The following is a 15,652-nucleotide window of genomic DNA, read 5'->3' as shown; positions in this document are numbered from 1 at the left end:
AATTATAGGGCATTTGGAAAGAGAACCAAGAAAAGAAAGCCACTGTACCTTGGGAACTGACATCATACTTTTCGGCAGACAGTGACTTAATATCAATGGTGACTTTCTGTAACATCTCGATTACTTGGACTTGTTGGGTAAAGTCGTGCAGCATGGCTGTGCCACAGCCCCTCAGATAGGCTTCTAGGATCACCGCGAACCTCTGCTGATAGTGTCTGGACTGGGCTATCTCACTTCTCAAGAACCAGAACAAGAAGTGACCAATTCTCTTGTTCTGAGGGTGAGTACAAGAAGGTTAAAATTATTATGACTAATGCTCTAAGTCTACCAGTCAATGCCTATCAGTTAAAATTTCACGCTATTATCAAAGTGGAAGTACTTACTCTTAAACCACGCTTTAGCAGGAATCTGGCAAGGGCACTGTCGTGGTATGGTTCAAATTTCACAGCCTAAAGGAGGAACACATTAGCATTTGTAAGACTGCTTTCTTGGTAGGTGAATCGGGAAAAGGAAACCAGAGAAACTGGTGCTCTGCTTAGAGGGTCTTTATGGCTAGAGTGATGAGGCTCTCACCAGTTAAGCTCCTCTCTTTTCGAAGACACTTGGCACCAGAATAAACCACTTTCTTAAGATCATAGAGCAGCTCATAACAGAACTGGGATTAGAGGCCAGAACTGACTCACAGTCATGTGCTGGTGATAGCTGGGAAGGTGAAGAGGCAAGGGCAATTGCTCCAATTAAAGGTGTACTGGTTTTACTGGAAGGGTGGAAAGGGAAGATGGAGATGGTTTACAAGAAATCTACAAAGTAGAAGGAAAGTGACGTTATGAGAAAGAAAATGGACAGTGGAGAGAGGTGTACAGTACATGTTAGAGAAAAGTATTTGTTAGATGTGAAGATCCTAAAAGCCTAATAGCTTCCCTTTTGGCTTCTCTCTGGCAAGTCACAGGTTCTCACTGCAAGTAAACAAGTTGCCTAGATAAATCTACACAGAGCAATCACTACCACCCTGCCACGCTATCTATATATAGAACTTTCTGTCCCCAAATCCCTGATTTTATATGCTTCCTTGGGTAGAATTTGATCTTCATTTTTAGTGGTTAGTAGTTTTCATACCACTCGGCTAATGTACAGAATATTGACTTAAGTGACAGCTCTATTACTAAGGAAAAAGAACCAATAAAATGTAAAAAATTATTAAATCTTGATTGCATGAATATTTGTTATATTAGTCTCTGTACTTTTCTGCAAGTTTGAAATAGTTAATAATTTTTAAAGTCGCAAGACTAATAAATATTGTTTGGATTATTATAATGCATATATAAAGTTAGAAGATAGATGTCATACATAAACATGAAGAGAGGCTTAAAATTAAATACCTAGGAGTATTCCCTTTATCAATAGAAATGTTCTATCCTTTTTTTCCAAGCAATAGAAGGAATTCCCATCCTAATATACATTTTAGGGTCTGAGGGCTTCTTGGTAGAATTTACAATTCTTACTTTGGTTTCCAGTTTGAAAATGATCAATATTGACTTCATAATGCTTCTATTAGAACCATGTTCTCAAAAGTGCTTTTCATAGGTGTGGTCAAATGGGTGTCCTTGTAGCTGCATCTAAGGCCTTACTTAATTCTGAGAATGCGGTTATTTAGCCACCAGTACTCAATTTAGAAATGTTTTACGTTTTTAACCCTAATATGAGTCTTTCTGACCTTCTTCATGTTTCACTTCTCTAAAGACAATGCAGATCTCAACTAAGACACCATTTTGATCTGGAATGAGTCATTTAACCATGAGCTGAAGATGTCTTAAATAGTTTTACAAATGACTACTCTTCTATAAATTTAAGACCACAAATTCAATGTTAATATTATTTATTGACCTCTTTCACTTAAAACATTTCTAAGAAGAACACTGTTCATTTGCCAATTCTGCAAAATTTTTTTGTGAAAATGACAATGAAGAATAATTCATGGTAGCCTTGCAATTTGGAACAGAGCTCATGCAAATTTATTTTATGTTTTTGCTATGGAGAACTAGAAAACTGAAGATCTTTTAATTATTCTAAAATTCTTTAGTGTTATGCCAGTAGCCAGTATCTGAACTAGTGAGTAGAAAAAATATTGGATATATTTAATAGATGAAAGCAAAGGTCAAATAATGTATTTAACGTATCTGACTAATGGGAAGGTGAAGATTCAGAGTTAAAGTTGGTAATATCCAAAATGCTTATCACAAAACTCCAGGGACTTCCTATAAATATAGAGAGTAATTACACTGTTTAGCGTGTAAATTTAGCCTGGTTAATCCTAAATATCTCAGATCAAATATCACCTACTTAGAACTGTCCCTGAGTCCCTCAGTGAAAATTAAGTGTCCCCTGCATTCCTGTCTGTTTTCTCATAGCACTCTGCAGTTTTCCCCAAAGCATTTGTCACAATTTGGTATTAAACATCTGTTTGTGTGTGTACTCATTTAATGCCAGTCTTCTCAGTACATGTTGTTGAATTAATGAATGAACAGGTCTGTGCTCTAAAACAGCATTTCTATTCCAATTCCTTTACTTCCATTTCCTTGTCAAGCAGTACAATGTAATTTGAGAACTGCTAAAGAATAGGCAAACTGTTCCTTCTTTCTTTCACTCCCTTGCTACACCTTAGGCAAATCACTTAGCTTCTCAGGACTCCAGGGAACATCATGAGAACCAGTGTGGACACACTGTTCCATACCTCACTAAAGAGAGGAACTTTCAAGATTCAACTCAGATATGAGATGTTATTCTATGGATTGTAATATACACAGGCAGAGATTGAGACCATTTCTGTCTAGCCCACACCATCTAGACACTGGACTGATCTGGATATCAGGGGAATAGTGAGAGCAGAGCATGGAGTCAGACTTTCCAGGTTTGCATTCTGGTCTGCTTCTTTCAAAATGTGTGACCCTCAGCACATTACTTAGCCTCTTGTGCCTCAGTTGCCTTATGTATAAAATGCAAATGTTAATTTGACCTCCATTATAACTGTTGGGAGAGTTAATTGAGATAATACACAAAAAGGATGTAAATCGCCTGAAGCCTTGGCACAAGGAAGATTTCAGTAAGTTGAATCTATCATTAAAATAATAAATGAGAACAAAGTATTCCCAAGGGCCAATTCTCCTAAAAAGTGAAGTACTAATGTTTTTAAAATGCTTGCCTGCAAACCCTCGAAGATAGTAAAAAAGTAAATGGAACAGTTTACTCCTTTTTGAGGTGGCTTCATCAGATCTGCTTTGACTGATGACAAAGCCCTGAACAAAGGGCATTAGAGGACAACTGAATGCTGTACCTGTGCGCATGCAAATAAATTCCTTTTGAGGAGGGTTCTGTTGATAATACCAACATCCCTACCTGGACCAGCTGTAGAAGGTAATGTAGAACATCATCGTCCTCCAAGCTCTCCAGTTTCTGAACTGCAATGGCTCTTACATTTTCATCTGAAAAGTTGCAGTCCAGGAGTTGCATCGTTAACCCAACATCCAAAGCACTTTGATCCCAGACCTCCCTTCTGGCTAACAATTGGTATGTTTTAGCCACAATTTCTTGCTGTCCCCATTTCACTGAGCTAAACAGCTTAGGATATGCTTTGGGATGCTTAAGGCTTTCATATCTAAAATGCCAGAGCAATTCTTTGTCTTCCGCTGTGAGAGGGTTAAGTGGATCGGTGGCTATGATGGCCTCTAATTGCTTGCGAAGTTGGTTGGGCATTTCTGCTCGAACCCGGTCCCCTTCCGGGTCAGGGCTGGGCTGATGCTTAGGCAGGGCTATTGGGTGACAGTAATTGTCCAGAAGAATGGATATGGACATGGAGTTCTCCTTGTCTGGGTTGGTTGCGGATGTGAGCTTGTCAGCGCTGAAGCTCCCTTGGTCCTCTCCCTTCCCGGATATCTGCCACATGTGGAGAACGTATTCTCCACGGCGCAGGAGGAACCGGTGGTCTATCAGCAGCAGATTCACATAATAGAGAAGCTGAGCTTTGCCTTTGGACTCAGGACCGGAAGTGTCTGCAGAGACCCTGCCGGACAGTATTGGAGCTTTGCCGCAGTAGATCTGGAGGTTCAGCAGAGCCCCTTTGGGCAAGTCTTTGATTTTGATACTGAACTCAAGCCACACATTCCAGAGCACCTCTTCTGTGAAGGGTTTGGGGCTGGTTCTCCTCTGGCAAAGGACTTGCTGCCCATGCTGGATGTTTGCCTCTACAAAAACCGTGAGGTCAGTATTGCGGGGCAGGACCGGGATATCAATGCCTCTGATCTTGACCCTAAACTTCCGATCACAGTCCCACAGGGACACGGTGAATACACTCTCATGGTCCTTGCCGTGGATGGTCAGCTGCTCATGGTAGCCGGTGACTCCCGTGCAGTCATCCACCAGCGGCCACTCTTCTTTCCTTACGCCGTCCAGGGCCGGGTCCGGAGGTGTGTCAAGCACCAGGTGAATCTCCTCTCCATTCTTGAGGCAGTGCCTCACCCACTGGAAGTTTTTGATGGGCGTTTCACCCACCAGGTACTCATCCCGGCCACAGACGCGCAGCACAAAATCCTGTTCGTTCTGGCTTTCGGGGATGTCCATCAGAGACTTCTTCTTGGCCATCTTGGTGAAGAAGCTCTGGAGGATGGTGCCGGGGGTGTCCTCGGCCGAGACCTTGATGGTCTGGCTGGTGGTGCTGCGGTGGATGATGATGAAGATGCAGTTGTTGGCAATCTTCTTGGACAGGTACTCAGGGAGGGGCTTGGACGTCACCCACGGGTGCATGGCGTAGAGCTTGGGGTCACGGCCCGCCACCTCGGCCATGCGCGGGGTGACCAGGCGGCGGCGCGTGAACTCCAGCTCGTCGTCATGCACGTTGCTGACGTCGGTGACGTCATAGCCTATGAGGGCGGTTAGCTGCCTCTGGAAGACCTGAGTCTCCTCAGAGGGCGCGCGCCGCTGCACCAAGTGGATCTGGCCCGGGCTTCGGTGCAGCACCTGCCAGTAACGCAGGCAGTCCAGAGTCTGCACCACCTGGTACTTGTCGTAGATCTCGTACCACTGGCCCTTCTTCTGGTAGAGCAGGAGGAAGTGGTCCGGGCCGAGGCGGTGGTAGAAGTCCGCCGCCGCGCTCGTCTCCAGCGCGCGCAGCCACACTTGGGCCTTCATCTGCTCCACGTTGCCGTGGCCCGCCACGTGCAGCAGCGCCGTCTCGGGGCTCTTGCTGTGGCGCTGGCTGGTGGGCAGCACGAACTCGATGGGGATGAGCTCCATGGGGGACAGGCTGGCCGCCGCGCTACGCGGCTTCATCCTCCGGCGCCTGCGGACGTTGTCCTCTCTCAGAACCACGGGCTGTTCATAGTTCTCCAGCTCCATGCCCTACGCGACCTGCGAGTGGAGGAACAGAGGGCTTTGTCACAAGAAAGGCACTTCATGTTTTCCTGTGAGACAGCAGAAGAGAAGATGCGTAAGAGTGACGTGCGAGTGAAGACCCAGAGGGACCACGTACTTCAAGCTGGAGGCACTACAGCCTTCAGAGCATGGGCTTTGGAGTCGGGCCCTTGAATCCTGGCCCCACCCCTTACTCTCTGGGCGACTTGGGCGAATTAATCTCTGAGCCTGTTTCTCCTCTCTCAGATGGGTAATACCTCAGAGGGTGGAGGTGAGAGTTAAATAAAGTTAATACTTGTTCAATAGCAGTGATAGGTATGTGGGGGGTTCATTGATACTCTTTCTACCTTTATATAGTTTGAAAAATTTAATATAAAAGAGATATGGAAAACATACATCTAGCACAGTGCCTGACATATTAGTAATTGTTCTTAAGTATACTGAAACACATAGATGAGTAAAATAATACAGTTAAGGATCAAGTCTTAGTTTACAAGGTGCAACGTAAATACCTCACTCTGTAAACAGGCCTTAAATTTACTTCCTCTTTGTTCCTCACACTTCTTGGAACTAGACACCTTACCCAAGCTCTCTTCATGTTCCCTATTTTCAAACTGTCTGGACTCAGGATCCACTCCCTACTCCATTTCCTGCCTTTTTTACTTTTCTTTTTTTTTTTTCTTTCTATTTAAGAAAGCTAGACATTTCATTCATAAAACTAAAAAATATCAGAATTGGCAAGGTTGCAATCAAAACTAACTACAGATACATAAAATTTTGAATCATGAAATGTGTAAACGTTCTAGCTGTCATTGCTATATTAGGTCGGTGTCTAAGAGGAGTCATCCAAGCCTATACTCTCCTAATATGAACATTCAGGGAATTTTAATTTTGTACCAATTCGTTTGATCTGCCTCTGCTTTAGACAGTGGAGGAGCCACAGGATAGAAGGCAAGATTTCTAGATTCCAGTGACCTGCTGTTTAGACCCCAATCAATTATTTAACTTCTTTTTTGCTCTAATATTTTCATTTCTATAACATGAATTCACAGATTTATTCTCATTGATTTACCCACCCTTTCTACAAATGTTTAAGTATCTACCCTTCACAGAGCATTTAAGTATAAATGTGACATACTGCAGTAAGAAACCCTTCTAATGATTGAAATGCTGAAAGTGTGAAAATTGAAAGATGAATAATAAAGTATTTGATTTTAGTATTTAGTATCAATACATTATAATACATTATATTCTAAATAAGGATCAACTATTTTGAAACAAAAATTAATGTTCCAGAAAATATAATTTACACTCTTAAATGACTAATGTTAGTGAGACTCACAACTACTTATTTCCTTAAGAAATAATGGAGCATTCAATGTATACCCAAAAGGAGAGTTTGATTAAAAGAAAGGCAAGTTTCATTAGATCCAAACTTATATTTAAATCTTAGCTTTACTTACTTTTAAAGTCAATATTCCCTCTTAAAATACTATGAAGTTATACTTAGTAAGTAAATGAAACCAGCTGTCCCAAAGAACTGTCTCTTGAAGCTTAAAACATTCATTTTGGTCTTTTGCTACTTTATATAATGACTGACAAAAATGAGAACTGTAAGGTATGTTAATATTGATAGTAACTTGAAATATGTCCAAATTTAGGCAACATGCAAATATACAACAGTAACATCTGCCTCAGTGATACCAAACAATCTTAAAGGATGCTGAAAAAAACAGACTGACTAAATACTCACTGGTTTCCTGCATGGTTGAGGCTATGAAGCTTTCTCCTTTTATGAGAAGACGATGGAAACACTGTAAGTACAGTAATCTCTAAGCATGCACTTGTAAGAATGTGAAGCCTGGATGGCTCAGGCTCCCATGCCCTCCCTCTTCCTCCCAAACAAAAACAAAAGAGAACCGATGCACCTGCAAAACTCTTGCTGGAACCTTGTGGATATCCACAGTGTAGCTTGGACTAGACAATGAAACACAGACATTCAGCGGTAGTATCATCTCAAGAACCGACAACAACAGTTCCAGATAAAAATATTCTAGCTGAGAAGGAAGTGCCACTATTCCGAGTCAGACCCAACAAAGGGCAAAAAATAGAAGGAAGCAATACCTGATAAAGCAGCGGAGGCGATGATGCTGAAGGATCATTTGTTTAATTTTTGAAAACAAAACAAATTCAGACCTACCCAGTATGCTTCTAAACTCTTCCGCTTTTTGGGGGCTCCCTTCATATCCAGATGCAGAGGAAGTGTTGCAGTTACCAGGAAGGAAGTTTTAACCAAGTTGATTATACGTGTGATTGCTCATTTTAAAAGTGTCAGAAATGCATTTCCTGTTATAGCACACAGAGAGCAAGAACATGAGAGTGAGCCGTGTTTACCATATATTTTGTTTTAGTCTTTGAACTAATTTTTCAAAAATTATGGGAGACTGAGACAAATTAAAACTACATAGATCCAAACCAAAAATACACATCATGAGACACAAACAAATGCAATATTTTTGTAGCTAGTTCTAAAGTTTAAGAAAAGGCCTAACAGCCACAGTATTAGACATCTGATGAGGGAGATTTTTTTTTTAAAGCCCAATTAAACCTATTCCCCTCATGGGAATTCAAATGAACCCTTGTTCATATACTGTAACTGACGGATAGGGGAAGAGAAACCTAGTAATACTGAGGACTGAGTTATCAAGCTGAATATTTTCAGAGACACGGTTTGGGAGCTCACTTCCTTAGCTCGGTGAGAGATTTCTCTATTTTTTCAGAGCATTTGGGGCCCAAAATATCACTGGCTCAAACTGAAAGTACTGCAGCATGTGCATGAGTATGTGTGTAAATGTGACATACTGTGGTAAGAAACTCTTAAAATAATGGTTGAAATGCTAAGAGTATTAAAATTGAAAGATGAATAATAAGGTATTTAGATTTTAATATTTAGTATCGCCAAATTATACTACAGTATATTTCAAAGAAGAAATCAACTATTGAAACAAAAATTAGTGTTTCAGAAAATATCATGAATGTTGAGGGTGGAGGCTTACTGTGAACAATGATTCATTGCCTGCAGACAAACTAGGAGGTTGCCTGGTTTCAAGGGGAAATTAGGGAGTTGAAAACTGTCACGGCATCTAACAGACAAAGTCACTGGGAGATGGTACCTCACTGCCATGGGAGCAGAGAATACTGTAGAAGAGCCATCCTAAATAGTTTTTTAGAGCAGCTGTTTATTTTCCAGGTGACCTCAATTTCTTCTAGCACCTCCACGCACTCAGATCCTGAACCAGTGCCCCCTCCCCTCCATCTCAGAGTTCCACATACCAGAGTTCATCCTATGAGCTGGGCACTCCTGCTCTGCACCTAAGCTGGAGTGACAACAGGTGAGATGGAGTTGGCCTCACAAGTCTCTTGCAGGTATGTAAGAGTTCCTCTTGATTACTCTGATATCAAGATAAATAATTGCTTGATATGATCTCTCTCCTTTCACATGGGCCTTTGGGTCTTAGCTTTTTAATAGCACTCTAATAGTTGACATCAGCAGGCAAATCATGTAATCCAAAGGCTGCCTCCCAAATATTTAGAGGAGGCTTATCAGCTTCTCAAAGTATATTCCTATATAGGAATACTCCTTTTAGGTTGGCAGCTTTAGAAGCCTCAAGGTTGGCCTTCTTGGTTGGTCCTGAGGGAAGACCACCACACTGTAGCTACCAAGTCATGATGTAGGAGCTTGCCAACCTGTGTTTTACCCAGAGCATGTGGGAGGGTACATGTAGGTATGAGAGGTGGGAGGAAGAAGGCTTGAGGGTGGGAGGGCTGACCTGAGAGGAACCATGAGCCAGGCCAGCTCCATTTCCAAGACCATTCAACAGATTTCTTCCCTGTCCTGGCTCAGTCACTTCCAGGGGGCCAAGTCCCAGTCTGGCAGTAGACACACATACACATTATGCTAGAAATACTAGACTCAGGCTCTGGTGTCTCCTTGTGTCTGAAGGAACTATTCAGCTAATTCGATTATGCAAAGGTTGTCTGTTCCATAACTAAACTTGCAAATACTTCGGCCTTTATTCGTGGGTTGAGATGAAAAGTACCCTGCTCTTCTCCAAATCTTAAATAGCCACTAAAATTTGACTATATATAGTAAATGTTCCCAGGGAGAAGTAATGGCAAATGTTTCCTTCCTCTGTTTGGATACTTCCTCAATGCAGAGGCATTTTTTACTAGTAAGAATATTTTATACCCAGAATGTTTAGTTTAGAAAACCCCTAGACCTCATCATTATCCTGTTTTACTAATATGCTTCTTATTTTTCCCTTCTGTGAATTTGTAGACATACAATAAATTTTGTTTGAAAAAAACCCATAATCAAAGAGTCTGACCCTCTATATCACATCCAACAAGATAGAACAGATTAGAAAATAAGAACACAGTAGGAAGTATCAAAGATAATAAACAAATTAAGAATTAGTTGTTTGTTATTAGAAAGGCTCTTTGCAATGGCCTTCGGAGAGGTTATTTATGGTTTAGTTGGAAAAAGAAAACATGCAGATGAGAAAACATGTACAATGTGATAGTCTATACAGTCCAAGTGGATTATTTAACTTTATGTAATCCAACAGTTTACTGCAGGAGATCATTTTGGGTGGGATTTAAAAAAAATTATTTTAAATATTTAGAGAATATTTTAAATAATCACAGGAGCAGGTCTCCCACCCAAAAGGTATTTGGGGACGTTGAACAGAGCAGTTCACTGAAATGGAGAGTTTGTGAAAGACAGCAGTGTGAGATATGATGAAGCGCATGGCAAGATAAGCTCATGCTTCCCACACTTACTTCATGTACTGGCACATGTGAATAGTTATGACATGTGTATGGCACACTGGGTTAAACTGAGGGGGTTCCTCAAAGCTTGAGACAATGCCGACAGCCCCAAAGCCCATAGTGCACACTGGTTGCAAAGATCTGTTATTGTTTATTGTTCCTGGCTGGAGTAACTAACTGACTCAGACATGAGGGTGTCTTTCAGCTTGCAAAAGCACTACACGATCCCTCATTTTCTCAGCTCAGCCTCAGATGGCTTATGCACTGTGAACAAAAATGCATTTTAATCTAATCTAACAGTTTAATTTACCTTCATACCTTGCTTTGGGCACAAAGGCAAATGTTTATTGAAGCTGTGCCCAATATTTTTGGTATGTATTTGGTAAGATTAAAAACAAGCATCCTGGTATCATAGAAGCACTAATGTTCACGAGACCTAGGTTGATTCCTGCTCATTCTTTAGGCCTAATATATGCCAATTCATCTCTCTTGGCTTCCTAATTTACCCAAAGGATAACAACCACCCTACTTAATCTCATAGGAAGTTGTTAAAAACCTTCAATTTTCAATGGAATGAAAACTTATCTAACTATACTATGTAAGATATTGGGTTAGATGCTACAAAGGACACACAATTCCAAGTATCCCATACCAAAACAACATAGAGAAAAAAAAGGCCATGTCATCTCTGTGTTTGTTTTTCATAGAGAAGAAAACTTTCCCAGAAGCCTCCTGAGATCACTATGTCTTTAGCCAGAATTGTAACAAGTGCCCATCTATACCCCAGCCCATCAGTAGGAAGGGGGATGGAATTATATGAATGATTTAAGCTAATCAGGACTTACCCCTGAGTTCCTGGCTGCCCAGAGAATAGCAGACACCAGAACAAAATGTCATGGCTTTGATAGTAAGTACAAAAGGGTACTGGGGAGGTCCATAGGAGACTCTGCCACAGCTTTGGTGCCATTAGGGAGGTAGACTATTATCATCCCATATGCTTAGAGGGCAGCCATTCCATGTTCTCAGAAAAGAAGCTATAGGAAATCAGACACAGTCAACAGAACCCCCAAGATCTATAGCCAGATCCAGGTGCCTGTGCCTGTGGGACATTCTACTTCACTCACCATTGTTTTTTTTTTTTTTTAAGAGACAGGGTCTTGCTTTGTCACCCAGGCTGGAGTGGAGTGGAGTGGAGTGGAGTGGTATGATCATAGTTCACTGCAAACTTGACCATTTGGACTCAAGTGATCCTCTTCCCTCAGCCTCCTGAGTAGCTGGGACTACGGGCCTGTACCACCATGCCCTGCTAATTTTTCTTTTTAAAAATTATTTTATAGAAACAGAATCTTGCTATGTTGCCCAGGCTGGTCTTTTACTTTTTTTCAATATTTAAAAAAATTTGAAAGTATTAAGGGGGTACAAATATTTTTTATAACATGGATTGCTTTTGTAATGCTTGAGTCACAGCTATAAGTGTGCCCATCACCCAAATAGCGTTTATTGTACCGGTTAGGTAGGTTTTTGCCTCTATGTCCAGGCTGGTCTTGAACTCCTGACCTTAAGTGACCCTCCCTCCTCAGCCTCCCAAAGTGCTGGGATTAGAGGCATGGGCCACTATGCCTGGCCTCACCATTCTTATCAGAAATTGACCACTGAGTACACTTTTCTCAATTTCCTTGCTCAGTTAAATGTTGCCAATACAGATTAGTAAGCACTTCACACATTTCTTGAAAAAGATTTTTCTGTAAATTAATTTTTAAAAATCCAGATTCCTTTGCATGATACATTAGACCCTTTACAATCAATCATTTATGATCTATCCTTAACTCTCTGCCTCATCTTCCAAATCTCATCCACGATTGAATTAAACTGATCTTTACTCTTGCTCCCTGTGCTTTTCCACATGTCTGGGACTCTGTACGCTGTTCCCTGTGACCTCTCCCCTCTCCGTATTCTCTTCTCGCCTCTCCCTCCCTGTTCTTCAACCCCTCAGCCATTTGACCAACTCCTGCTTCATCAATCCCCAGGGTGAGGAACCTCCTCGGGAGGGCTTTCTTGGTTTGGGGTTAGGGCAGCTTTTCCCTATTAGTAACCTTCCACAATAAGACCACCACCACCAAGAACAAACTCTTTTATAGCAGTTTCTGAGCCTTACATTGTTCTAAGAACTGTCATACATTCATTCATTTAATCCTTACATTCCAAGAAGAAGGACACAACTATCACCCCCATTTACAGATGATGAAAGCAAGACATAGAGAAGTTAAGTGGCTTGCCCCAGGTCCTACAGCTGCTAAGAGTCAGTGTCATAATGCTTCTCCCAGGGGAGGACAGCTGTTTACTCAGCTGCCTCCTCTACCAGACTGAGTTCTTTGCATAGCTGCTCTGTATTCAGCCACTGTATTCTCCAGGGTTTTACACGGTGCTTGGCACATACAAAACTAGGGTCTCAATAAATATTTGTGCCCAGAGTATTTCTTTTTGAGAATCATAGGATTCTTCTGCATTTATAGGAAACAACAGGAATATTAAGTGATATTCCCAAAGCTTCCCAGACCAACAAAACCCAGACAGCCCCTTCCTTCCATTTAACCACCTGTGCGATCTGCCTCCTCCTCAAACCTCAGAACAGGAAACTTGGGAGAAAAATGGTCTGTAGGTTTCTTTAGAAAGGAACCTAGGTTTACTAACATTATAAAGAATCACAATGCTTTAGAAACATCCTCTTTATAGCTCTTCTGTTTGACCCAATTTGTTAGTTTTCTTTGTTACCTTCCTAGTAGTGACTGAAATCTAAGACCAAAGGCTGCCTGGACCAAGTCGGTGTGAGCAAGAAATCCTTCTATATAATGGATATCCACACCCATCCCCGGGGCCCTGCCATCACAATTACCTGCGTCGGCCCTGTGTCTGCCTACTCACCTGTCTCATTGCCTACCTACCAGCCTACCTGTCTCTAGGTACCTCTTACATACCGTTATCCTGACAGAGACAAAGGTGTTGTAGTAAGGGAGTCAAGTTTCCAGACCAACTCTATTTCTTTTCTTCTTGGGATGTTTTCTGTTCAAGTGCACAGCAGAGAGTCCTGAGAGAGAGGAAGACTTAGTAGACTGGCTTGGATGGAGCCTGCTCTCAAAGCGGTAGTCCTGAGGCTGGAAGGGACATTATATTATAATAGAAGCTGCTTCTCAGTCCTTTCTATAGAACTTTGTTCCTTCCAAAGCCCTGGCTTCTCAGCCTCCAGTCTGGCAGGAGTCACCTCCAGTTGGAAGGAAGCCAAGCGGATGCCCCTCAGCTCCAGGTTCAAAGAAAGGGCACAGCAGGCGTGCTGGGCTGGGAAGGGCCTAGCTGGGAAGGGGCGGTGGGTGGGCAGAGGCAAGAGCTTCCCTGTCCCCTGGGAGGGGAGGAGGGGGCCGCTGCGAGGCCACAGCCCTGCACGGCCTTCCTTTTCTTCTTCCTCTTTTATTTCCCCCCAACCAAGCAAGTATCAATTTCATGCCAACGGCTTCTGCTACATTCTGCCGCCCCCACCTCAGTTACCGCCCCTGCCAGAGGATACGCTGGACTGGGCGGTCTCTTTACCTGCCTTCCTCTGTACCTAGGAGAGGAATCCTTTTCGCCCCCACACCTCGGCCTGCATTTTCTGGAATTACTCATTGTGTGGGTCTGTTTAATCACTTGAGAGTTCTCTGCAGGTCGGGAAATACCCTGCTGGGGTGTGTCTCTGTGAGGGCTTGAGGTCCCCAGGGATGTGCCCTCCTGCCCTCCAGTATAAGGTAGCGTTTCTGATTTTCTTTTAAAGTAGTTGCTGGTAGTCTTCATTCTCAGTGTCGTTTTTCTTCTCCCTGCCTTCCCTCTTGCATCTCTTTCTTTTCTTTTAAAAGTGTTCTGACTTGAATGGGAGGGGCTTCTGGGTTGCTGGTAATGATTCTTGGTGGGGAGCTGGCTTCACATGTGATCTGTTTGTGACAATTCATCAAATTGTACGCTAGATGGTCACTTTTCTGTATGTGTGTTACACGTCAAAAAATAGCTTTACTGATGGGTATTTTTACTTAAAAATGGCTAAAATTTAAGCTACTTCCCATGCTTTATTAAATAATTAAAAGTGGTTTTTTGCCCCCCTCTACATTCTTGGCAGATACTTTTCCACCTGAATCTGAACGGTTCTGACTCTTTTGTCTGCCTTTCACAAGCTCTGGCCTCCACCCAGTGGCTTCATCTTTATGTTAGCTGGAGAGCTTGGGGTGGTAGGCAGAATGTCATAAAGGAAATGTGATCCCATTTGGACTCATTTGGAGGGAAAAGGGTCTCCAGTCCAAGCTGATGTTGTGGAATTCCATTGAATTATTCACTGATGTATGTAATGAATGCATTTGTTCCTACATTCTTTTAACCTTTGTTATTGACTATCTTTTATGTAATAGCACATGAAGTCCCTGTCTGCAAGGAACTTGCAACTTAGCAGGGCAGAGATGTCCACCTGTCATCATCACGAAACATGCAAGGGCATAGCGGAGAGTCCTAGAGAGCATAATATAGGCCCTCAGAGCTGTTGGGGGAACAAGTTATAGGAGTCACAGCAGGATGCTGCCTTTCCAAGCTGAACCTTCCAGAGAGAAGAGCACAATAGGAGTGGCAGGGAGAACAGGCAGAATTCTGCCTAGGCAGAGGTGAGGGGAAAGAGCATTCTGGCAGAGGGAATAGTGTAAGGCAGCCAGAATTCAGAAGAGTGAAATGCACTTAAGTAGTCCCCACTGGGGGTGGAGTGGGGGCTGGGAGGGACAGCTATGGTCAGATCATGGTGTTCCTGATAGCTAGGGCAAGTAGCATTGGCCTTTACCTGTAGGTGTTGGTAAATAGTTATGACGAACGAAATTGGAGAGCTTGGGGGTAGAGTAGGGGAGAGGTTTCAATACATTTCTAAAGCCCCTCTTCTTTCTTTTTTAAATAAGAGCATCATTAAGGTATACTTAACATACCATTCCCCCTCCCTACTAGTTTTAATCTGTCACATAGTTCTTAGAGACAAATTCAATACTCCTGATATATTTGTTAGGGTATGCTAACTGTTAATAACTACAGCAAAATTTCTGTGGGTTATTTCTTTCTCTTCCCATAGTTCCATGCAGGTTCCATGGGGAGGCACTGTTCTAAGCATTCATTCAGGAACTGGTTCCTTTCAACTAGGTCCTAGGTTCTGCTTTCTTCTTGGGCCTTAAGTCCTCCATTGTATCTGAGAATGGCTGGCATGTCTTGTGCCCATTTTTCATTGGCCAGAACTTTGTCACATGACCCACCTAACCACAGGGTGGCTGGGAAATGTAGCCTACCCTTATGCCCAAAGGGAAAAGAAAATAGGTTGGCAAACCCATAGCATTGTGTTTGCTACAATGTGTCATAGATAATAGAACTTTAA

The 15,652-nt window shown here is 42.4% G+C and overlaps 1 protein-coding gene across 5 annotated transcripts in view; it reads right to left on the bottom strand.

Annotated features, from left to right (window-relative positions):
• PIK3CG (phosphatidylinositol-4,5-bisphosphate 3-kinase catalytic subunit gamma) overlaps window positions 1-7,673 on the bottom strand; it is a 36,170-nt gene extending 28,497 nt beyond the window's left edge. For 3 of the 5 annotated variants that reach the window (XR_001149387.3, XM_012746366.3, XM_076006524.1), the window contains exons 1-4: window positions 7,528-7,652; window positions 3,394-5,400; window positions 384-449; window positions 49-274 (exon numbers count right to left, since the gene is read on the bottom strand). Coding sequence is in view for 4 of the 5 variants with exons in the window: in XM_012746366.3 (XP_012601820.2) it covers window positions 49-274; window positions 384-449; window positions 3,394-5,388 (2,287 nt within the window). In the remaining variant the exon portion in view is untranslated. Of the gene's footprint in view, window positions 1-48; window positions 275-383; window positions 450-3,393; window positions 5,401-7,156 lie in introns of all 5 variants that reach the window. The other 2 variants (XM_012746385.3, XM_012746375.3) reach the window with 2 other exon arrangements.
• Window positions 7,674-15,652: the final 7,979 nt, after the last annotated feature.

Source organism: Microcebus murinus, chromosome 9 (genome assembly GCF_040939455.1).
Source record: "Microcebus murinus isolate Inina chromosome 9, M.murinus_Inina_mat1.0, whole genome shotgun sequence".
NCBI lineage: Eukaryota > Metazoa > Chordata > Mammalia > Primates > Cheirogaleidae > Microcebus > Microcebus murinus.
Note: the sequence above shows the minus strand (reverse complement) of the source record. Positions and strands in the feature narration are given on the sequence as shown.